At 43.0% G+C, this 24,493-nt stretch overlaps 1 protein-coding gene across 1 annotated transcript in view; it reads left to right on the top strand.

Moving 5' to 3' along the window:
- The window catches only part of SYNJ2 (synaptojanin 2), a 251,838-nt gene that overhangs the window by 78,538 nt on the left and 148,807 nt on the right, over window positions 1-24,493 (top strand). Inside the window, exon 3 of the mRNA XM_082249743.1 lies at window positions 15,818-16,091. Coding sequence (XP_082105869.1) covers window positions 15,818-16,091 — 274 coding nt within the window. The remainder of the gene's footprint in view (window positions 1-15,817; window positions 16,092-24,493) is intronic.

Raw genomic sequence — 24,493 nt, 5'->3', positions numbered from 1 at the left:
ACAGCAGTCTGTCTATCTGGTTTATAGTGGCTCAGCTGTTCGGGATTAATCAATTTGACGCAGTGTCACATAAAATCGAAAAGATGCGTATATAGGAAGCTAGATGCGTTTTAATATCAGAAACAGTGCAGGGATCTTTTAAGCTGGCAGTGTGGTGGAGATAAAAAACTTCTGCTTGTGGAGTCATTGAAAATCTCTGGCAGGTTATTCAGCCAACCTATTATGCTGTTTTGGATGGATGCCCTTTAAGTGTTAAAGGGTATTTCTAAGGTTTTGTCTGAAAAAAGTACATCTATAATGAATGTAAGTAAATAGTTTAGGTTTATAAATGTCATGAAAGACTTAAGGAAAAAGCAGTACTTTCCAAGAAGCTTTAATAAACCGGTTTGTCAAGTTTTAGCTTCCATTGTAGTCTATACTGTCTGTACAGGTAAAGTCAACTTGTCAGGAACTTTGGATGACTTTCTTCCTTTTATTATTTTGCGCCAACTCAAAAACTTGAGGTCTGCATTAACATAAATTAAAATGAAAGATTGATCTTTATTTTTTAAGCAAAAAGCAAATGTATTAAAATTTTAAAGTAGTTTAAAAACTTTATGAAACAAAAAATGTGTAAAATAATTTAAACCCTAGCTAGATTACAAGTGATTTTTTAGAGCACAATGCATCATAAAAATTTGCTGAGTTTTTTTTTTTCCCATTAAATACTTTTTTCAACTTTTTTTTTTTTTTTCTTTCTTTTAATCAGTATTTTGCATATCAGCACTACTAACCTTCTCCAGGCTATTTTAGCTACTTCCAATCTACATGCACTTGCTTTAATGTTAACTGCACATCATTTTTGTAGACTGGCTTTCTGTGCAATATGTGTTGGCACTGCCACTTGTAGTCTCTACCAGGGCTTATGTGACCGGATGAGAACATAGAAGTTTAACGGAGAGACCATTTTGATCTCATAACAGGAAGTGCCCGAATAAAGCCCTAAATGGCAGGATCACAAGATAATCTTTGTTTTAAATCTGCAGCTTTCATTAAAAAAAAAACTTTTAAAATGAGATCAACATGTTTAAAACGTTTTTATTTTATTGAGAGATTCTTTGGTTAGACACAAATGTGACACCAGGGCCATAGGCCATCTTTCATAAGGCTGCAATAAACCACTAGAACTAGTGATTCATATATATACACAAAAATCCAACCAAAGCATTTGTTTTGACAGTCGGTAGTTGAACAAGAAGATCCTGGAATGTAGGTCCATGTATACAATTTGTGATGGAGAGGATGGAAAGTGGGTTAGAAAATTGTAAGAAGCCTTTACTAGACATAATAACCAAATTAGAACAAAAAAGCAAAAAGATTTCAGAATAGGGAAGGCTGAGAATATAATAAAGCATGTCGAAGTGGTGTCTTAGAGGCAATATAAGCAGGAGAGGAGTACAAAGTGAGTGAGCAGTATGTGCAGGAAAGTAGTAGCTAGGGTATGAGTCCAGGCAGTAGGTACAGGAGAGAAGAGGGGGGGGGGGGGGCAGCGGACAAGTATGTGCTGTGTACAGGAGAGGAGTGTGAGTATGAAATAGGGAAATTATGCAGGAGAAGATTGTGGAGGTTATGACAGGTGGCAGTATATGCAGGAGAGGAGTGTGGAGGGTATGACAGAGGGCACTGTGTGCAGGAGAGGAGTGTGGGGTTTGAAGGAGGGCAGTGTGTGCAGGGAGGGGTGTGTGGTGGGTATGACAGAGAGCAGTGTGTGCAGGAGAGGAATGCGGTGAGTATGACAGAGGGCAGTGTGTGCAGGAGAGGAGTGTGATGGCTATGACTGAGAGCAGTGTGTGCAGGAGAGGAATGCGGTGAGTATGACAGAGAGCAGTGTGTGCAGGAGAGGAATGCGGTGAGTATGACAGAGAGCAGTGTGTGCAGGAGAGGAATGCGGTGAGTATGACAGAGAGCAGTGTGTGCAGGAGAGGAATGCGGTGAGTATGACAGAGAGCAGTGTGTACAGGAGAGGAGTGTGGTGGCTATGACGGAGGGCAGTGTGTGCAGGAGAGGAGTGTGATGGCTATAACAGAGAGCAGTGTGTGCAGGAGAGGAATGCGGTGAGTATGACAGAGAGCAGTGTGTACAGGAGAGGAGTGTGGTGGCTATGACAGAGGGCAGTGTGTGCAGGAGAGGAGTGTGATGGCTATAACAGAGAGCAGTGTGTGCAGGAGAGGAGTGTGATGGCTATGACAGAGAGCAGTGTGTGCAGGAGAGGAATGCGGTGAGTATGACAGAGAGCAGTGTGTGCAGGAGAGGAGTGTGATGGCTATGACAGAGAGCAGTGTGTGCAGGAGAGGAATGCGGTGAGTATGACAGAGAGCAGTGTGTACAGGAGAGGAGTGTGGTGGCTATGACAGAGGGCAGTGTGTGCAGGAGAGGAGTGTGATGGCTATAACAGAGAGCAGTGTGTGCAGGAGAGGAGTGTGATGGCTATGACAGAGAGCAGTGTGTGCAGGAGAGGAATGCGGTGAGTATGACAGAGGGCAGTGTGTGCAGGAAAGGAGTGTGATGGCTATAACAGAGAGCAGTGTGTGCAGGAGAGGAGTGTGATGGCTATGACAGAGAGCAGTGTGTGCAGGAGAGGAATGCGGTGAGTATGACAGAGAGCAGTGTGTGCAGGAGAGGAGTGTGATGGCTATAACAGAGAGCAGTGTGTGCAGGAGAGGAGTGTGATGGCTATGACAGAGAGCAGTGTGTGCAGGAGAGGAGTGTGATGGCTATGACAGAGAGGAGTGTGTGCAGGAGAGGAATGCGGTGAGTATGACAGAGAGCAGTGTGTGCAGAAGAGGAATGTGGTGAGTATGACAGAGGGCAGTGTGTGCAGGAGAGGAGTGTGGTGGCTATGACAGAGAGCAGTGTGTGCAGGAGAGGAATGTGGTGAGTATGACAGAGAGCAGTGTGTGCAGGAGAGGAATGTGGTGAGTATGACAGAGAGCAGTGTGTGCAGGAGAGGAGTGTGATGGCTATAACAGAGAGCAGTGTGTGCAGGAGAGGAATGTGGTGAGTATGACAGAGAGCAGTGTGTGCAGGAGAGGAATGTGGTGAGTATGACAGAGAGCAGTGTGTGCAGGAGAGGAATGCGGTGAGTATGACAGAGAGCAGTGTGTGCAGGAGAGGAGTGTGATGGCTATAACAGAGAGCAGTGTGTGCAGGAGAGGAATGTGGTGAGTATGACAGAGAGCAGTGTGTGCAGGAGAGGAATGTGGTGAGTATGACAGAGAGCAGTGTGTACAGGAGAGGAGTGTGGTGGCTATGACGGAGGGCAGTGTGTGCAGGAGAGGAGTGTGATGGCTATAACAGAGATCAGTGTGTGCAGGAGAGGAATGCGGTGAGTATGACAGAGGGCAGTGTGTGCAGGAGAGGAGTGTGATGGCTATGACAGAGAGCAGTGTGTGCAGGAGAGGAGTGTGGTGGCTATGACGGAGGGCAGTGTGTGCAGGAGAGGAGTGTGATGGCTATAACAGAGAGCAGTGTGTGCAGGAGAGGAATGCGGTGAGTATGACAGAGAGCAGTGTGTGCAGGAAAGGAGTGTGGTGGGTATGACGGAGGGCAGTGTGTGCAGGAGAGGAGTGTGGTGGCTATGACGGAGGGCAGTGTGTGCAGGAGAGGAGTGTGATGGCTATAACAGAGAGCAGTGTGTGCAGGAGAGGAATGCGGTGAGTATGACAGAGGGCAGTGTGTGCAGGAGAGGAGTGTGGTGAGTATGACAGAGAGCAGTGTGTGCAGGAGAGGAATGCGGTGAGTATGACAGAGGGCAGTGTGTGCAGGAGAGGAGTGTGGTGGCTATGACAGAGAGCAGTGTGTGCAGGAGAGGAATGCGGTGAGTATGACAGAGGGCAGTGTGTGCAGGAGAGGAGTGTGATGGCTATAACAGAGAGCAGTGTGTGCAGGAGAGGAATGTGGTGAGTATGACAGAGGGCAGTGTGTGCAGGAGAGGAGTGTGGTGGCTATGACAGAGAGCAGTGTGTGCTGGAGAGGAATGCGGTGAGTATGACAGAGGGCAGTGTGTGCAGGAGAGGAGTGTGATGGCTATGACAGAGAGCAGTGTGTGCAGGAGAGGAGTGTGATGGCTATGACAGAGAGCAGTGTGTGCAGGAGAGGAGTGTGATGGCTATGACAGAGAGCAGTGTGTGCAGGAGAGGAATGCAGTGAGTATGACAGAGGGCAGTGTGTGCAGGAGAGGAGTGTAGTGGCTATGACGGAGGGCAGTGTGTGCAGCAGAGGAGAGTGGTGGGAAGGACAGAGGGCAATGTGTGCAGGAGAGGAGTGTGGTGGCTATGACGGAGGGCAGTGTGTGCAGCAGAGGAGAGTGGTGGGAAGGACAGAGGGCAATGTGTGCAGGAGAGGAGTGTGGTGGATATGACAAGTTGCAATATATACGGGAAAGGAGTGTGGTGGGTATGACATAGGGCAGTGTGTGCAGGAGAGGAGTGTGTTTGGTGGGTATGACAGGTGGCAGTATATGCAGGAGAGGAGTATGGTGGGTGTGACAGATGGCAGTGTGTTTAAGAGAGGAGTGTGGTGGGTATGATGGAGGGTAGTGTGTGCAGAAAAGGAGTGTGGTGGGTATGACGGAGGGCAGCCAGTGTATGCAGGAGAAGAGTGCAGAGGGTATCGCAGGGAGCAGTATTTGTAGGAGGTGTGCAGAAGGTATGATAACAGGCCGTATGAGCAGGAGAGTAGTATTGAGGGTATGACAGTGGGCAGTATCTACATATAAGTGTCTACGATTGAGATTGTGGAGTACATGAATGGTTTAGGTAGTGGGCGATGTGGGCAGCGGGGCAAGGTTTTTTTTTTGTCAGTAATCTTTTAAAAAAGAAATGGGGGCAGTGCTGCTGAAATTCTCACTAGATTAGTCGATTTGCATGTGATTTGATATTTGATATTTGTCATAGTTCACTGAATAAATGTAAGGGTTTGTGACACGTGCTGGAGACTGGGTGCAAAGGGCCCAGAGGAGTTATTACACATGCACTGGGTACAAAGGAAGGAGGTTAAAGGAAGAGATAACAATATGATCTGAGGACTGGGTATTGAGGGGTTATCACATATGTGCAGAAAAGTGGGCACTGAGGGTTTAACACACCGGAGTTGGGGCTGGGCATTGCTCATAAAGCAAATCACATACACTACAAACAGGTCACTAGGTGGCCAACACTAAAAAACTCTGGGGGACTGAGGTTTTAAATGCTTCTTCATTGATGTCTGATCACTGAGATCATAATGAACATGCACTGCAGAATGGTCACTGAAGGGTTAATGTGCATGATTTGCTGGTGTAAAACTGGCTAAAACGCTCCGTGTACTGGAGGGGCATTTTACTGCTGCTGGGAAAACTAGGGGGCAGGATGAGAGACCAATCTGTGTCCTAACGAATACAATCCTGGACTACACAATGGGAAATACAATTTAAGAGACAATTTACTTCTGCAGTGAGGGAAGAGGCTGCAGAATCATTTTCACTTTGCAAGGGATTAGTAAATGGCATAAAGTTCTGCTGAATTCCATCACACAATCATGTGCAAGTAAGGAAAAAAATAATATATATATATATATATATATATATATATATATATATATATACAGTGGGTACGGAAAGTATTCAGACCCCCTTAAATTTTTCACTCTTTGTTATATTGCAGCCATTTGCTAAAATCATTTAGGTTCATTCTTCTTCCTCGTGAATGTACACATAGCACCCCATACTGACAGAAAAACACAGAATTGTTGACATTGTTGCAGATTTATTAAAAAAGAAAAACTGAAATATCACATGGTCCTAAGTATTCAGACCCTTTGCTCTGTATTTAGTAGAAGCCCCCTTTTGATCTAATACAGCCAGGAGTCTTTTTGGGAAAGATGCAACAAGTCTTTCACACCTGGATTTGGGGATCCTCTGCCATTCCTCCTTGCAGATCCTCTGCAGTTCTGTCAGGTTGGATGGTAAACGTTGGTGGACAGCCATTTTTAGGTCTCTCCAGAGATGCTCAATTGGGTTTAAGTCAGGGCTCTGGCTGGGCCATTCAAGAACAGTCACGGAGTTGTTGTGAAGCCACTCCTTCGTTATTTTAGCTGTGTGCTTAGGGTCATTGTCTTGTTGGAAGGTAAACCTTCGGCCCAGTCTGAGGTCCAGAGCACTCTGGAGAAGGTTTTTGTCCAGGATTTCCCTGTACTTGGCTGCATTCATCTTTCCCTCGATTGCAACCAGTCGTCCTGTCCCTGCAGCGGAAAAACACCCCCACAGCATGATGCTGCCACCACCATGCTTCACTGTTGGAACTGTATTGGACAGGTGATGAGCAGTGCCTGGTTTTCTCCACACATACCGCTTAGAATTAAGGCCAAAAAGTTCTATTTTGGTCTCATCAGACCAGAGAATCTTATTTCTCACCATCTTGGAGTCCTTCAGGTGTTTTTTAGCAAACTCCATGCGGGCTTTCATGTGTCTTACACTGAGGAGAGGCTTCCGTCGGGCCACTCTGCCATAAAGCCCCGACTGGTGGAGGGCTGCAGTGATGGTTGACTTTCTACAACTTTCTCCCATCTCCTGACTGCATCTCTGGAGCTCAGCCACAGTGATCTTTGGGTTCTTCTTTACCTCTCTCACCAAGGCTCTTCTCCCCCGATAGCTCAGTTTGGCCGGACGGCCAGCTCTAGGAAGGGTTCTGGTCGTCCCAAACGTCTTCCATTTGAGGATTATGGAGGCCACTGTGCTCTTAGGAACCTTAAGTGCAGCAGAAATCTTTTTGCAACCTTGGCCAGATCTGTGCCTTGTCACAATTCTGTCTCTGAGCTCTTCAGGCAGTTCCTTTGACCTCATGATTCTCATTTGCTCTGACATGCATTGTGATCTGGAAGGTCTTATATAGACAGGTGTGTGGCTTTCCTAATCAAGTCCAATCAGTATAATCAAACACAGCTGGACTCAAATGAAGGTGTAGAACCATCTCAAGGATGATCAGAAGAAATGGAAAGCACCTGAGTTAAATATATGAGTGTCACAGCAAAGGGTCTGAATACTTAGGACCATGTGATATTTCAGTTTTTCTTTTTTAATAAATCTGCAACAATGTCAACAATTCTGTGTTTTTCTGTCAGTATGGGGTGCTATGTGTACATTCATGAGGAAGAAGAATGAACCTAAATGATTTTAGCAAATGGCTGCAATATAGCAAAGAGTCTGAAGTGCAGGAGAGGAGGAAGGGGGTCTGAATACTTTCCGTACCCACTGTGTGTATATATATATATATATATATACATATATATATAGATATATATATCCTTTTTATGTATTTTATTTTTTCATGAGATTTAAGTTTTCTTTGCAAAATTAATTTTTACCACATTCACTAAGCAAAGGGGAAATGACCTTGCCAAGTGAAAATTCCATTGCAAAAACAGCCTGTTTGCCTTTTAGTATGTCAAGCCATGTGTGTATGATCTCAAGCCTCGTACACACGCAACGATTATCGGCCGACCGATCGGCCGTCTTTTGTCCAGGTTGTGTTTTGTTGGTTGGAATGTGCCTAGACTGCACACAAATTTTCTCAGCCAACAAAAACCAACTTCAGAAGTGATGTCATGTGCTGGTTTACTTTCCGTGTATTTTTTCTTCTCTGAGCATGCCCAGTCTTGCTCATCTGATTTTTGTCTGCCGAAATCTGTACTGACTGACCGAAAATCGGCCGTGGTGTTGACGGCCAACAAAAATTTTATAGTCTGCACACCAGATTTTATTCGGCCGAAAAGTCGGAGTCGGTTGTCGAAAGCATCATACTAACAAGCCGAAAATCGGCCGATCGGCCAACTATCGACGCGTGTGTACGGGGCATTAGTGTGGGCGGTGTTCAGTATGCAAAGTGTGTGGTGGGACTGTAGATTGAAGAGTGCGTGCTGGAGAAGGGACACCAGGGCAAGACCAATGTGTATGCTGGAGGTGGGATTCCACCAGGAACAGAGCATTCTGTGTGATGTCAATGGGGAAAGACTAGGAAGAAACTGATTTGCACAGTGGCAAAATGAAAGTAGACTATTAAGCCTAATCAGGGCAAAACACACCAGAGGTGTGACTACAGGCGGGGAAGCTTAGCAAACATGTTTGGAATTAGTGGTATTGATTTACTAAAGGCAAATAGACTGAGCACTTTGCAGGTAAAATTGCTCCAGAGCTTACTAATTGAGGTGAAGTTTCACTTTGCAAAGAATACCCAATCACTTGCAGGGAAATAATAATAATAAAAAACAAAAAGACAAAAAAAAAAAAAAAAATGAATTTTTGCTTACACATGATTGGATGGTGGAAGTCAGCAGAGCTCCCCCTCATTTACTAAGCTTTGGAGCAACTACACTTCTGAAGTGCAAAGTATATTTACCATTAGTAAATCAACCCCAATGCGTTTTAATGAGGTGACGTCTTTTGCAAGAATATTGTGATCCGCCAGAGCAGAGGCAGGTTGTCTCGGCCCGGCCTTGTCCCAGTCTTGACCGGGATGGAAGAGTGGAGTTTGAAGCCATGTTTTCTTTTGTAGCAGTCAGAAAAAAACGAAAAAAAAACAAAAAACAAAAACGATATAATATATGTAGAAAATATAGGATTATGTACATCTGCACATGTGAAAGCGTGGTTTAAATATACATGTCAAGAAAAAGTCTTTGGATGTTAACCAATCTGTACTATATCGTGATTTAGCATAAGAAGTTCTGGCAATAATTTCATGCAAGATTCCATGATACACAGTATCTCACAAAAGTGAGTACACCCCTCACATTTTGCAAATATTTTATTATATCTTTTCATGTGACAACACTGAAGAAATTATACTTTGCTACAATGTAAAGTAGTGAGTGTACAGCTTGTATAACAGTGTAAATTTGCTGTTCTCTCAAAATAACCCAACACACAGCCACTAATGTCTAAACCACTGGCAACAAAAGTGAGTACACCCCTAAGTGAAAATATCCATATTGGGCCCAATTAGCCATTTTCCCTCCCCGGTGTCATGTGACCCATTAGTATTACAAGGTCTCAGGTGTGAATGGGGAGCAGGTGTGTTAAATTCTGTGTTATTGCTCTCCCTCTCTCATACTGGTCACTGGAAGTTCAACATGGCATCTCATGGCAAAAAACTCTCTGAGGATCTGAAAAAAAAAAAGAAATGTTGATCTACATAGGATAGCCAAGGCTATAAAAAGATTGCCAAGAATCTGAAACTGAGCTGCAGCATGGTGGCTAAGACCATACAACGGTTTAACAGGACAGGTTCCACTCAGAACAGGCCTCACCATGGTCAACCAAAGACGTTGAGTGCACGCGCTCAGCATTCTATTCAGAGATTGTCTTGGGGAAATAGACGTATAAGTGCTGCCAGCATTGCTGTGGAGGTTGAAGGGGTGGGGGGGGGGTCAGCCTGTCAGTGCTCAGACCATACACCACACACTGCATCAAATTGGTCTGCATGGCTGTCGTCCCAGAAGGAAGCCTATTCTAAAGATGATGCACAAGAAAGCCTGAAAACCTTTTACTGAAGACAAGCACACTAAGGGCATTGATTACTGGAACCATGTCCTGTAGTCTGATGAGACCAAGATAAACTTATTTGGTTCAGATGGTGTCAAGCGTGTGTGGCGGCAACCAGATGAGGAGCACAAAGACAAGTGTGTCTTGCCTACAGTCAAGCATGGTGGGAGTGTCATGATCTGGGGCTGCATGAGTGCTGGTGCCACTGGGGAGCTACAGTTCATTGAGGGAACCATGAATGCCTGGGAAATACTGAAGCAGAGCATGATCCCCTCCCTTTGGAGACAGGGCCGCCGGGCAGTATTCCAACATAACGACCTCAAACCCACCTCCAAGATGACCACTGCCTTGCTAAAGAAGCTGAGGGTAAAGGTGATGGACTGGCCAAGCATGTCTCCAGACCTAAACCCTATTGAGCATCTGTGGGGCATCCTCAAACAGAAGGTGGAAGAGCGCAAGGTCTCTAACATCCACCAGCTCCGTGATGTCGTCATGGAGGAGTGGAAGAGGACTCCAGTGGCAACCTGTGAAGCTCTGGGGAACTCCATGCCCAAGAGGTTAAGGAAGTGCTGGAAAATAATGGCCACACAAAATATTGACACTTTGGTCCAAATGTGGACATTTTCACTTAGGGGTGTACTCACTTTTGTTGCCAGTTGTTTAGATAATAATAACTGTGTGTTGAGTTATTTTGAGGGGCAGCAAATTTACACTGTTATACAAGCTGTACACTCACTACTTTACATTGTAGCAAAGTGTCATTTCTTCAGTGTTGTCCCATAAAAAGATATAATAAAATATTTACAAAAATGTGATGGGTGTACTCACTTTTGTGAGATACTTTACAAGCAGTGGGAACAAATAAGCCAAATGCCTTCTATTTGTATGGTTTCTAGTGTCCTTGTGACTAGCAATGCACTGAATGTTCGGCAACCGAAATTAGTAAATAGGCCGAATAAATTTTGCCGAACAATGACGTTTTTAATGATGCGGATGGTGGGTCGGTAAGCCCAGATTGCGGGTCCCCGACCGGCGACCCGCCATCCCCGAGCATCACTGTAAACATAGCCGGAGGCACTACAAGAAGCAGAGCGGATGCTTCCTGTATAGCGCCGGCTTCTGTCACAGGCGGAGTGATACCAAATGTACTCCGCCTCCGCCTGTGACAGGGCACAGGAGCCATACAGCAAACATCGACTCTGCAGATGGGAGGGAGGGAGGTAAGGAGAGACATGAGAGGACAGAGACACGAGAGGACAAGAGAGAGAGACACGAGAGGACAAGAGAGAGAGACACGAGAGGACAAGAGAGAGAGTGAGAGGACAAGAGAGAGAGTGAGAGGACAAGAGAGAGAGAGAGAGAGAGACATGAGAGGACGAGAGAGAGAGAGGACAAGAGAGAGAGAGAGACATGAGAGGACAAGAGAGAGAGGACAAGAGAGAGAGACATGAGAGGACAAGAGAGAGAGAGACATGAGAGGACAAGAGAGAGAGAGTGAGAGGACAAGAGAGAGAGAGAGACATGAGAGGACAAGAGAGTGAGAGGACAAGAGAGAGAGAGACATGAGAGGACAAGAGAGAGAGTGAGAGGACAAGAGAGAGAGAGAGAGAGAGACATGAGAGGACAAGAGAGACATGAGAGGACAAGAGAGAGAGACATGAGAGGACAAGAGAGAGAGAGACATGAGAGGACAAGAGAGAGAGAGAAAGACATGAGAGGACAAGAGAGAGAGAGTGAGAGGACAAGAGAGAGAGAGACATGAGAGGACAAGAGAGAGAGAGAGAGACATGAGAGGACAAGAGAGAGAGTGAGAGGACGAGAGAGAGAGACATGAGAGGACAAGAGAGAGAGAGTGAGAGGACAAGAGAGAGAGAGTGAGAGGACAAGAGAGAGAGAGAGTGAGAGGACAAGAGAGAGAGAGAGACATGAGAGGACAAGAGAGAGAGAGAGTGAGAGGACAAGAGAGAGAGACATGAGAGGACAAGAGAGAGAGAGTGAGAGGACAAGAGAGAGAGAGTGAGAGGACAAGAGAGAGAGAGAGTGAGAGGACAAGAGAGAGAGAGAGAGACATGAGAGGACAAGAGAGAGACATACCAGGACAAGAGAGAGAGACACGAGAGGAGAGAGACATGAGAGAGAGACATGAGAGACAGAGAGGTATATACGGTATACACGAACACACACTTTTTTTTATTTTTGAGGTTGGGTGTGGTAATCTTGGGTGAGTTCCCACACTTTATTTTCCAGGACTTGACCCCTGGACGCAATCAAATAACCCGCGTAGAGTGAGAGGCACGTGCTTTATGCAGCAAACATGTCAGCAGTGTGGAAGCACTTTAAAGTGTCAGAGAAAGAGGCAAAAACGGCCGTTTGCAGACATTGTTCTGCTGAATTGTCCAGAGGGGGTGCATCTGCAAAAACGTACAGCACTTCAAGTTTAATTTATCACTTAAAATCAAGACACCCGAACATCATGCAGAGAACGAGAAAGACACGGCGGCGGCTACGGCAACAGCAGCAGCGAAAAGAAAAGTAGCTCCCAGTCCTAGGACACCCACTCCATCTGTGGCTGACTTCTTAGAAAAGGCAAAAAAGTTTGCCAATGACAGAGCCAAGCTAAAGGTATTACTAAAAGGATAATGGAATTCATCGCATTGGATGATCAACCATTCTCTGTTGTAGAGGATGTTGGATTTCGCCGGCTTATAGACCATATTGAGCCCCGTTACACCATCCCTAGTAGACGGCATTTCTCAGACGTGTGCTTACCTGAGATGTATAACGTCGTTTCAACTAACGTCCATGAGCTTTTGGCCACAGATATTGCAGCCCGCAGCTTCACGACTGATATTTGGAGCTCGGATGTGAGCCCCACTAGTATGCTGAGTTTAACTGCGCAGTGGATCGACACAGATTTCAAGCTACAAAAGATTGTGCTTCACTCACAAGAGTTTAGAGGGTCCCATACAGCTGTAGCCATACCCGAGGCGTTCGCCAACATGTTTGACACTTGGCGTATCGACCGATCTAAAGTGCATCCGGTAGTCAGTGACAACGCAAGAAATATGGCTAAAGCCATGGAAGATGGCAATCTGAAAGGCATACGGTGTATGGCACACACAATTCAACTGGCGGTCAACGAGGGATTGTTGAGTCAGCGCAGTATAGCAGATGTGATAGCGATAGGCAGGAAAATTGTTGGCCATTTTAAACATTCACCGCTTGCCTATGCGCGCCTACAATCTATCCAAGAACAGTTCGAAATGCCACAAAAACGTTTCCAACAAGATGTGAGCACAAGGTGGAACAGTACATATTATATGCTGGAAAGCCTTTTTGCGCAAAAGCGAGTCTTGGCTACATACATAGCAGGTCATGACCTGCCCGCGACATTCACCGCACACCAGTGGGTGTTAATCGAGAACGTTCTCTCTCTTCTCGCCCCCTTTGAGCAGATAACAAAAGAGATAAGCTCATCTGATGCATCTGTGGCAGACGTCATACCCTTACTTGCAGCATTAAAGCGTCTTTTAAACAAAGAGGCTGAAACAGACCACGGAGTGAAAACAACTAAAAGTGCGCTCTTAGAAGCTGTCAGCACACGATTTAGTCAGGCGGACTCAGAACCCCTGTACTGCATCGCGACTGTGCTTGATCCACGATATAAAGATCATTACTTGGATGTGGGGAAAAAGATGCGCACACGAGAAATGATCCAGGCCGAGTTGGATTTGGGAAAGCCGCTAGGTGATGGAGACGGTCAGGTGATGCACAGCGCAGGAGATGAAAACAGCGCAGAGAGTAAACGGGCTCGTACTACAGATGAGCCGCGCACAGTCGCGCTGTCTGACATGTTCGATGAGATCCTCCAAGAGAATAACCCATTTGCAAGACAGAGGACAAGCTCAACCGCTCAACAGTTAGATGGGTATCTCTTAGAAGTCCCCATCCCCAGGAGCAATAACCCTCTCGAATTTTGGAGGACCAATCAAGGCCGCTTTCCCGACTTGGCGCAGATGGCACGCAGGTAGGCTACTTGTATGGGAGACATTGTTCGTTTTGAAATGAGCAACTGTCAGAAAACTGCAATAAAATTTTCAACTATTCTGATTTCTGCAGGTACTTGTCTGCTCCATGCACAAGCACCGACAGTGAGAGACTGTTTAGTGCTGCATCTCATGTCATCGATGAGAAGAGGAACCGACTTTCATGTGAGAAAGCAGAGAAACTACTTTTCATAAAGAAGAACCTGCCACTTTTCCTGAAGAAGTAGGCTAAGTAGGCTTATGTCTAGGACAGTTATTCATTTGTTTTGGGTTCATCCACAGTTTTTGCACTATTCAATGCACATTGTTGTTGTAGACATACAGAGTTACATTCTTTCAGCAGTCAGTTATAGGCCTAACGTAGGCTATTCAAGAAAAGGGCTTCAAAGATGGCTGAATTTTTTTTTTTTTTTTTTTTTTTTACTAATTTATTTATTTTAAGTTATATTGTGCTTTGTTTGTATAATATTTGCTGGAATGTTCAAAAATGTTCAGTGTTAAATAAATATTTTGAAATTGTATTTTTGTTATTTGATTTATTTATCTGAAAAGCAACACAAAATAGTAAAAAGCTAATTTTTACCATTTAATTATTGTATTGGTGAAAAAATTGGCAAAATAAATGGAAAAAATGCAAAACACCGCGTTCGGTATTCGGCCTTCGGGCCAAGCATTTCATTATTATTCGGCTTCGGCCAAGAATTTCATTTCGGTGCATCCCTACTTGTGACCCCTCCAAGAGGATTAATTGCAGGGTTTAGTTTATTTAAGAAACATGTAGTTTATTACCATCTACTGACCATATGTTCTTATTACCATCTACTGACCATATGTTCTAATTCAACTCATCAGAGCACAAAGAGGGTATTCTTTTTACCTAAAGCCAAGTACACACTATGAGATTTTCATGCTAATCTCCATATAGAAAACAAATTGGTTACTAAAGTATGAAAATTTGCTGGACAGATTTTTGGCCAGCTCCTGATAAATGGGATGAAATTCAAGCCATGAGTGGCCCTGTTGGCACATATATACTTTACACCCTTTGATCTGAAAATCAGAGGAGCCAGGTAGAAAACTGTCAACAATCAGTGACTAGCCAATCCGCTGCAACCACTGCTGGCTACTGTAATCCGCTGCGGATTACAGTAGCCAGCAACTGGAGATTTGTCCATCCAAACTGTTTAGTGTGAATGGGGTAAATCAATAGATGTCTCCCATTCAGGCCATGGGTCTGAACATGAGAAATGCCCCTGACGACGTCATTCTACGACGAAACGCGTCAGAATTGGCTGGCGCCGAGACGCATGCACAGACGAGGGACGCGGCGGCCATTTTGTCGGTGGGATACCCACGCTACCGAACCGCTACTGCTTGCCAATGACAATGTAAGTTGCTTTCTATTCTATATGTACCGTATTTTCCGGCATATAAGACAACTGGGCATATAAGACGACCCCCCTATTACATTACTACCAGTAATACTTATACTTAGGTTACCTTGGAGATATTATACTCGGCGTATAAGACGACCTCCCATTTTTGGGGGATTTTTTTGAGGTTCAAAAGTAGTCTTATACGCCAGAAAATACAGTAATAAAATATTGTCGATATGCTGCACCATGAGGGGATTCTTTGTTTGTATTTCCCGAGAGCCTAAAGGAGACGTTGGGGGAACCCAGCCTATTGATATTGAGAGGAGGCTTCTGGATGTGATCGGTCCCTTCCTGTCACTGTCAGCAGCATACTTTGGGCTTGTTTTGACCCTGTGGGGTCTATCTATTTGGTAAGAGTACCCTGTTATATTGCTTGGTGGTGGTCTTTCCTGCCTCACACTCCTCCATATTTGCAGTGGATGTGTACTCTGCCAGCACACTTGGGACTCGCTTATTTATCAGCCTTTACCAGTATATTTTTTTGTGTGATATGGACTAGCGCGACACCATTCCATAATATTTCATTGAAGATATAGGTTTTCTGTCTTTTTGTGTCAGCTGCTTTCCTGCGATTGGTATTAATTTACTGTTTAAAAAGTTTTATATTTTTATATATATATATACTCTATTTACAATTTTAGCGCAGCAATTTTACCATATATGAGAAATATAAGAGTGTATGACCACAGTTAAAAAAGTGATTGCATGTTTCTCCATGCCCATAGGAAAAGATTTGTGTTTTGCCTTTACTTACATACTTTTGTCTTTATTTCTTCTAGGGAACTCTTATTTGCACTTTCTTGTCTTAGTAAGTGGATGCACCTCTGTGGGGAAAATTTTAGATGCTGAAGTTTACAAAATCACAGCTATTGACTTCTGCCCACTTCAAGAAGACACCAAAGAGGAGGAACGAGTGACAGCACTAAGGAAGTTTTTGAATTCAGGGATGTTTTATTTCTCATGGCCAAATGCAGGATCCAACTTTGACCTTACTATTCGGGCTCAGAAACAAGCTGATGACACTGGCTGTGAGCCTGGCAACTGGTTCTTCTGGTAGGTATTTTTTATATCAACTAATATATTAAAATGGGTATTTAAATTCTTCCTTGTATCCATTGATTGATATTGTGTATATACTGTATAAAGAAACTGCTTATGCACATGCATTAAGACTCAGTTCACAATAGCCGACTCCAAAGTTACATGGTTTTCAGTGCGACTTTGAAGTCCAAATTCTATACAACTTTAATATGACTTTTACACTCTCTAGCACTGAAGCCGTATCAAAGTCGCATCAAAGCAGTGCAGGAACCTTTACTGAAGTTGCAGCGACTTCAGTAGTGTCAGTTGAAACGGCTCTCATAGAGATACATGGCATTTCACAGGTCCTGCGACTTTGGGTCTCACCACCTGGATCCTAAGATGCAGGAGTCTGAACCGAGCCTAAAGCAGAACTTGAGGCAAAGAGCTAAATACACATATAAGATATGTATATGTGAGCTGTTTTACTGACAAATTAAAGCCAAACACCATCTCATATTTTTTAGGCATAAATATGGATGGATTGTCGCTTAGCTACAGCGCCCCAACCCTTAATGTATATAAAATAAAAAGAGGAATTCGATGGAACTTTTTAGGTGCAACATACTAGTTCAACATTTATTAAACAATATGCTAAAATAGTGTGTCCATATAAACATAAACCGTTATGACCCAATTCATGTAGTCCCTGTTTTCATAGCGGTATGGTATTGGTAAATCCTGACATGTTTCGCTCGTTGGGCTTCTTCAGGGGATGAATTATCCGCTTAGGGTCAAGACATTCTTTCAAGTAACAACACAGTTTACGTTTTCATAAACAAAATTACAATATTTACATGTGTGTTTTTGTAATTTTTTTTTTAAAAACTTAAACCGTGTTTTTACTAGTTTGTTGCACCCAAAAATTCCTATTGAATTTCTCTTTTTGTTCTCTACACTTTATCTTTTTTTTTTTTTTAGCAGTTACCGCAAAACATTTTTTTTATCCTATTTGGATAAAGGTTTTGACACTGAAGCCGTATCAAAGTATCAAAGTCGCATCAAAGTAGCGCAGGACCCTTTTCTGAAGTTGCAGCGACTTCAGTAGTGTCAGTTGAAAGGGCTCTTATAGAGATACATGGCATTTCACATGTCCTGCTACTTTGGGTCTCACAAGACGGATCCTAAGATGCAGGGTGAACGGAGCCTAAAGCAGAACTTGATGCAAAGAGCTAAATACACATATAAAATATGTATATGTGAGCTGTTTTACTGACAAATTGAAGCCAAACTACAGCTCACATTTTATAGGCATAAATATGGATTAATGTGGATGGATTGTCGCTTGGCTAAAGCGCCCCATCCCTTAGGCCCTTTTCACACATTCCGGTCCGTCGGCGGACTCCGTTTATCTCAGCAGGGGATCGATCCGCCAATCCCCCGCTGAGCAGGCGGATGGCAGCTCTGTCTCTGCGCTGTGTGCAGAGACAGAGCTGTCAGGTCCCACTGTTCTCTATGGGGGAATCGGATGAGAACGGACCGCCTGTCCGTTCTCATCCAATCCCATCCGCTGGACGGATGGAAAATAGGGTTTACATCCGTCCAGATTTGACAGACCGGATCGGACCGGATGTCAGCGGACATGTCTCCGCTGACATCCGATGCCCCATAGAGATGCACGGGGCATCCGTTCAGATCCACCTGAAAAACTGACAGGCGGATCTCAACGGTCCTCTAGTGTGAAAGGGGCCTTAATACATATAAAATAAAAAGAGAAATTCCATGGGACTTTTTAGGTGCAACATACTAGTTAAACAAAGATTTTTCCTAAAAATTTAACATTTATTAAACAATATGCTAAAATAGTGTGTCCATATAAAAACATAAACAGTTATGACCCAATTCATACAGCCCCTGTTTTCATAGCGGTATGGTATTGGTGAATCCTGACATGTTTCGCTCATTGGGCTTCTTCAGGGGGTGAATTATCCGCTTAGGGTCAAGACATTCTGTCAAGGAACAACACAGTTTACGTTTTCATAAGCAAAATTACAATATTTACATGTGTGTTTTTGTAATTTTTTTGAAAACTAATACCATGTTTTTACTAGTTCGTTGCACCCAAAAATTCCCATAGAATTTCACTTTTATAAGCAGTTATAGCAAAACATTTTTTTTTTTCCTATTTGGATAAAGGTTTTGCATGAATAAATAAATTCTGACCATTGTAAGCACCCCTATCAGTGGTAAATGTTTGTTCTCAACCCTCTAACTGCTAATCTGTAGGACAATTTATTCTGTTGAAAAATAGACTTGCTGGAAAGATCACCAGGTATAAATAAAAGAAAGAAAGCCTAAAAAAAAAGAAAAAAACTTGGGCAGCCATCACATGTAAGAATTGGTAAGCTGAAATATAATAAATGTTTGCTTTTGGGTTTAATACTGCTTTAAGTGAATGTTTCCAAATTTTAGAGATTCAACAATTTTCTTATGGTGTATATGCGATTCCTAAAAAAAAAAAAAAAAATCATCAGATGAAGCAATAGCATTTTACACGTTCTAGGTGAAAAGCAAAGGAAATGTTACGATTACTGGTTAATGTATTTCGTTAGGCTGCTACAACACAGCACAGATATAACAGAGCGTTGTTCTATTTACTAGAATCCTTATTGTCTGCCTTTTGGAATGAAACTTCCTATAAGATCACCGGATCCTGATTTATATCTCACAAATTTCCTGTTTCATAATGGCTGGTCAATTGCCAATGCGCAGGCAGTAATTCAACAGCAATTTCCTTTTAACATTACAAAGAATAATATATATATTGCTGCCACCTACCTTTAAAGCGCACCTTTGGTGGTACATTTAGTTAGACGCCAATTACAATGCTTTTCAGTTATTTCCTGGTTTAGGCACTCTGGCTACGATGGGTACATTTTGTAATGCAAAATACCAACCGAATAACTGGTGTTGCACCCTTCTATTGGCTGTTAAGGCCACAGATAGAAAAGCAGCCCATATGTAAGTCAACCAGAGGTTTGACCAAAAAAAATGGACTAGATTCCCTCATTCTAACACTCGATGTGGGTGGGGGACTCCTCCCCACTGATCTATTGTAGTTTGACAGCAAGGAAACTTCCCCACCATCAGAATACAGTGATCAGTGCTGCTGACTGTAGCCGGCAGCGCTGATCTAGCGGCCAAGATACAAAAGGGGGGGTTTTACAGAGGTTGATCTGTAGATCCATTTCTGTACAACCACCTTGCCCATACATGAAGCGAAATTCAGCCGGTTCACCATGGACTTTTCGATTCATGTATAGTGGCTTAAAGGGTAACTTCACTTTTTTCATGGGGAAAAAGAAATAACAAATAAAGAAAAAAATAATAGAGTGTATACAATTGCGACACAAGTCGTATTGTAATTGAATGTTATTCAAAATGACCTTTCCTTTTCAATCTGCAGCCAATTTTTTGAAAATGCAGTACAATTTGGCTTCCTGGAGGTGTACTATACACCGAATGTGTACAGAACGCCCCCCCAGAAACATAATGTCCTGCTTGTGTGATTGGCTCACCAATTTTCCCCAAGGTCCGCCTTAAGATAAAATTCAGATATCAGGCATCCCCTGCAACAAAAATGTAATTTTTGGTGAGATACTCCCAATAGGAAATCGCATCTAAAGGGATGCAGGCCCTGCAGATTTCCTCATTAGGGCCTTGCAGGTGCACAGCTGGGTGATAATTAAAAAAACACTCCCATTAGATTCACTTTCCCACATGGATACAGACAAACACACAGGGATTTCTTCAGAATAACAAAGTAGGAATCTGCAACAACATTTTTTAAAATCCTTGCAATCTACAGAGATCACCCAGAGGGGAATGTTGTTTTCTCAACAAAAGTGGAGTTATGCTTTAAAGCACAGGAGGGTGGAGGGGTCAGGCACTGTACTACCTATTTGTTTTATAGGTTTGCTAGGCTTTAACCACTTCTGAACTTGAAGATAAAATTGATGTAATTTTTTTCCCACAAATAGAGCTTTCTTTTGGTGGTATTTGATCACCTATGCGATTTTTATTTTTTGCGGTATAAACAAAAAAAAAGAGTGACAATTCTAAAAAAAAAAAAAAAAAAACACACACACACACACATATATATATATATATATATATATATATATATATATATATATATTTCACTTTCTGCTATATAACAATCCCAATTTAAAAAAAAATGTAAAAATCAAATTATTTCCAATCTGCTACATATTTTTTGTAAAAAAAAAATCCCAATAAGTGTATATTGATTGGTTTGAACAAAAATTGCATTTACAAACTAGGGAAAATATTTGTGTTATTTATATTCATTTTTGTTTTTTTACTAGTAATGGCGGTGATCAGGGATTTTTAGCGGGACTGCGACATTACGGTAGACAGATCGGACACCTAACTGACGTTTTTGACACTTTTGGGGGACAAGTGACATTACTACAGTAATCGGTGCTAAAAAATATGCACTGTTACTGTACTAATGACACTGGCAGGGAAGGGGTTAACACCAGGGGCGATCAAAGGGTTAAATGTTTCCCTAGGGTGTGCTTTCTAACTGTGGGCGGGATGGACTTGCTACATGAACACAGAGACCTGTGTTCCTAAATATGAGGAACACAGGATCCCTGTGTTCATAACTGACAGAACAGCGGTCTGTCTGTTTACAACGGAAGACCGCCATTCTGTCTGCACGGGGAGCGATCGGGGGTGCCCGGCGGCAATTGCGGCCGCCGGACCCACAAATTGGCTTCCCCTGTGGTGAATGGGAGCGCGCGCGCCCCCGCGAAACGACTTACGGGTACGTCATTTCACGGGACAGAGCCGACCTGCCGCTGTATATGTACGGCCGCTGGTCGGCAAGTGGTTAAAAGTGGAGCACAGGGCCTGGCAGCGAAAGGGTTAAAAAGAATATAGTTTTCCTTTTAAAGTTTCCAGTGCACAGACCTTACAGAAAGCTTAAGAAAGTGGCATGAAATATTGAATACATGGATGGAAATACGCCGCTACACATTTGAAAAGGTGTACTGTAAGTAAATCTGGATGTTACTCATTAATGACTAATTACGTATCTCTTTCCTAGTTTGGTTTCACTTGTGTTGGTGTGTGTAAACAGATACCATCAGATCCAAAGTCATGCATTTAGGGAGACTTGTTTGAAGTGAAGGGAAAAAGAGATAACAAAAATGTTCCTTTACTTTCTCCCACTGAGTATTTCTCATTTATTATTGGCTTAAAACACAAAGCCGGTAAATGTCTATGGTTTCTGTATAGTTTTTTTTTTTTCAAGGGGGATTTAATATGCATCATTAAAAACTTTGAGTACTACGGTTTTATGCAAAAAAAAAAAAAGAGATTTGGCTTAACCACAAAGATGATAATTCCTAAATACATAGTAACATAAGATAAACGACTTATTCCAGTGCACTTAATGTAGTGTCGGTTTATTAAAAAGAGGATAATCTCAAATTACGAATGTCACTCTCCGTCTATAATTACTGCACAAATTCTCTTCTAGAGAAACATTATTTATAAAATTCTTCTCCACCTTCTTCCTATTCATGAAGCACCTTCGCTCTGACATGAGCCATCACACTAATTGGTGAGCCAACAATCAGAGCTAATTGAAGAGTTTGTGGTGCATGCTGGCCTCTTAAAGTGGAACTTTTACGTAAAAAATAAAAATGGGCGAACAAGCAAGATTTTTAATGTAGAAGAGACATGCTTTGTCTCTTCTCTATTAAAGTTGCCCACTTGTCGTCTGTTCTGTACAGTGAGCTTCAAACATGCAGCTCACTGTAGAAATTCGGCAATGCCAAAGCTGACTGAACTCCAGCGCATGTACGGGAGTGACATCATATTGACAGAGGAGGAGTGGGGCAGGGGGGCAATTGTCCCCTGGGCCGCTCTGATGCCCTGTAAAAAGGCTGCACCGCTTCTGCCACAGACATGCCTTAACCTCCCTGGCGGTATGATTCTTTCGGATTTTAGGTGCTGAAAGCGGTACCATTATTTTGCATGTAATTCTTAAGAATGAGCAGCCTAAACCAACTATTTACATATGATTTTTTTTTTTACTGTGCGTTCTTCTTTATAACATCTCAGGTATGATAAAGTTTGAAACACAAAATCATAAATTATAATATAATAAAAAACTATAAATAAGTTAAAGTATGTATGTATTTATATATATATATATATATATATATATATATATATATATATATATATATATATATGTGTATATATATATATATATATATATATATATATATATATATATATACGTAAAAAGTACAGTAAAACTGCAGGAAAGGGCACTGGGGGGCAAACTAATGTGATTTTTTTTTTTTTATTATGCATTGTATCAGTGTGATTAGTGTGTTTTACATTTGAATTTGCCGCCGGTTCCACCCCCCTGCGAACGTTACATCGCAGGAGACGGAAGCCGGGGCACGGAGAGGATAGGGAGGAAGATCCGCCGCTAGACACCGGCGGGATACATCGCTGGATCCCGGTGACAAGGTAAGTAACCCTGCTTACAGGATCCAGCGATGGTTCTGGCGGTACCCCGAGTGTGGCTCGGGGTTACCGCTTTTGGCTCTGAAATTTAACCCCGAGCCACACTCAGGAATACCGCTAAGAAGGTTAAGGGATTCCTGGTGAAGAGAAGTAAAAAGTCCCTGCCGCTGACCTACTAAGTGCGGATTGAAGACAAGGACAGAGCGCAGGCCTCCCCCCAGCATGGATGGTGTAAACTGTGTCTGAGCAGAGGCCGGTTCTATGCCCCATTGGGGTGTTTTGGGTTTGGTGCCTCAAACCAAGGTTGTTGGGACTTTAAGGGCAAGAGAAAACAAAGTAAAGTATCATAGAATAAAAATTGAACAGTTTATTTTCAAAAAAGTTTTACAAGGTAATAGACAAGACATTTTTTGAAAATACCTTGTAAAACTTTTTTGAAAATAAACTGTTCAATTTTTATTCTATGATACTTTACTTTGTGTACTCTTGCCCTTAAAGTCCCAACAACCTTGGTTTGAGGCACCAAACCCAAAACACAACGATTTCACAGGGACGGTGGCAAAACCTTACTATAGGGCATCCTAGAGATCAAAACCCCTTGTCCTATGCCCCATTGTAGACTTTTCTCTGGCCAGCCCCGATCGAGCTGTCCCAGCTTGCCCCAACCGCCCCCTGCTGGCTAGCTTAGGAACCCCAATTTAGCTGGTGATTAGAAAGTACCTGGAGCGAAGCTTCAGCCTGGAATAGGGGTCAGGAGGAGGCCAGGAAGAGGTAGAGTGGGAGGGGGGCCGAGTTTTCTGCACCATGGGCATCTGGTGCCCCAATTGCCAGTCGACCTGGGGCAATGAAAGCGGCTGATGATCAATGCCCAGAAGCCAGCTGCTCAAAGATGTCAGCAGCCGGTGGGGAGTTCCAGGACACTGCATCACTGAACTGAAGGTGAGTATAGTTCTGCTTTAAGCTTTTTGATCTGTTAGTATATTAGTGAGAAACCCTGTCTGTCCAGGTTACTGCAACATCATGCACATGCTTTTCTTAAAATGCTAGTTGTATGCCTGATATGTTGACCTTGTTGCTTCCATTCTTAATTATTAGAGACTGGTACCATTTAAGTCACTGCCCCAGAATAAACAGTCATGTAAAAAAAGTAAATATTCTCCATGGAAATTGTCAACCTTGTTCAACATATTTGAACAGGCAAACACTAGATCTTCTTTTAAACAGTGGCTGCAGATAGAGGTGATATACAGTGGGTACAGAAAGTATTCAGACCCCCTTAAATTTTTCACTCTTTGTTATATTGCAGCCATTTGCTAAAATCATTTAAGTTCATTCTTCTTCCTCATGAATGTACACATAGCACCCCATACTGACAGAAAAACACAGAATTGTTGACATTGTTGCAGATTTATTAAAAAAGATAAACTGAAATATCACATGGTCCTAAGTATTCAGACCCTTTGCTCAGTATTTAGTAGAAGCCCCCTTTTGATCTAATACAGCCAGGAGTCTTTTTGGGAAAGATGCAACAAGTCTTTCACACCTGGATTTGGGGATCCTCTGCCATTCTTCCTTGCAGATCCTCTCCAGTTCTGTCAGGTTGGATGGTAAACGTTGGTGGACAGCCATTTTTAGGTCTCTCCAGAGATGCTCAATTGGGTTTAAGTCAGGGCTCTGGCTGGGCCATTCAAGAACAGTCACGGAGTTGTTGTGAAGCCACTCCTTCGTTATTTTAGCTGTGTGCTTAGGGTCATTGTCTTGTTGGAAGGTAAACCTTCGGCCCAGTCTGAGGTCCAGAGCACTCTGGAGAAGGTTTTTGTCCAGGATATCCCTGTACTTGGCCGCATTCATCTTTCCCTCGA

Source organism: Pelophylax lessonae (assembly GCF_965119305.1).
Source record: "Pelophylax lessonae genome assembly, chromosome: 3".
In the NCBI taxonomy this organism is placed as follows: Eukaryota; Metazoa; Chordata; class Amphibia; order Anura; family Ranidae; genus Pelophylax; species Pelophylax lessonae.
Note: the sequence above shows the minus strand (reverse complement) of the source record. Positions and strands in the feature narration are given on the sequence as shown.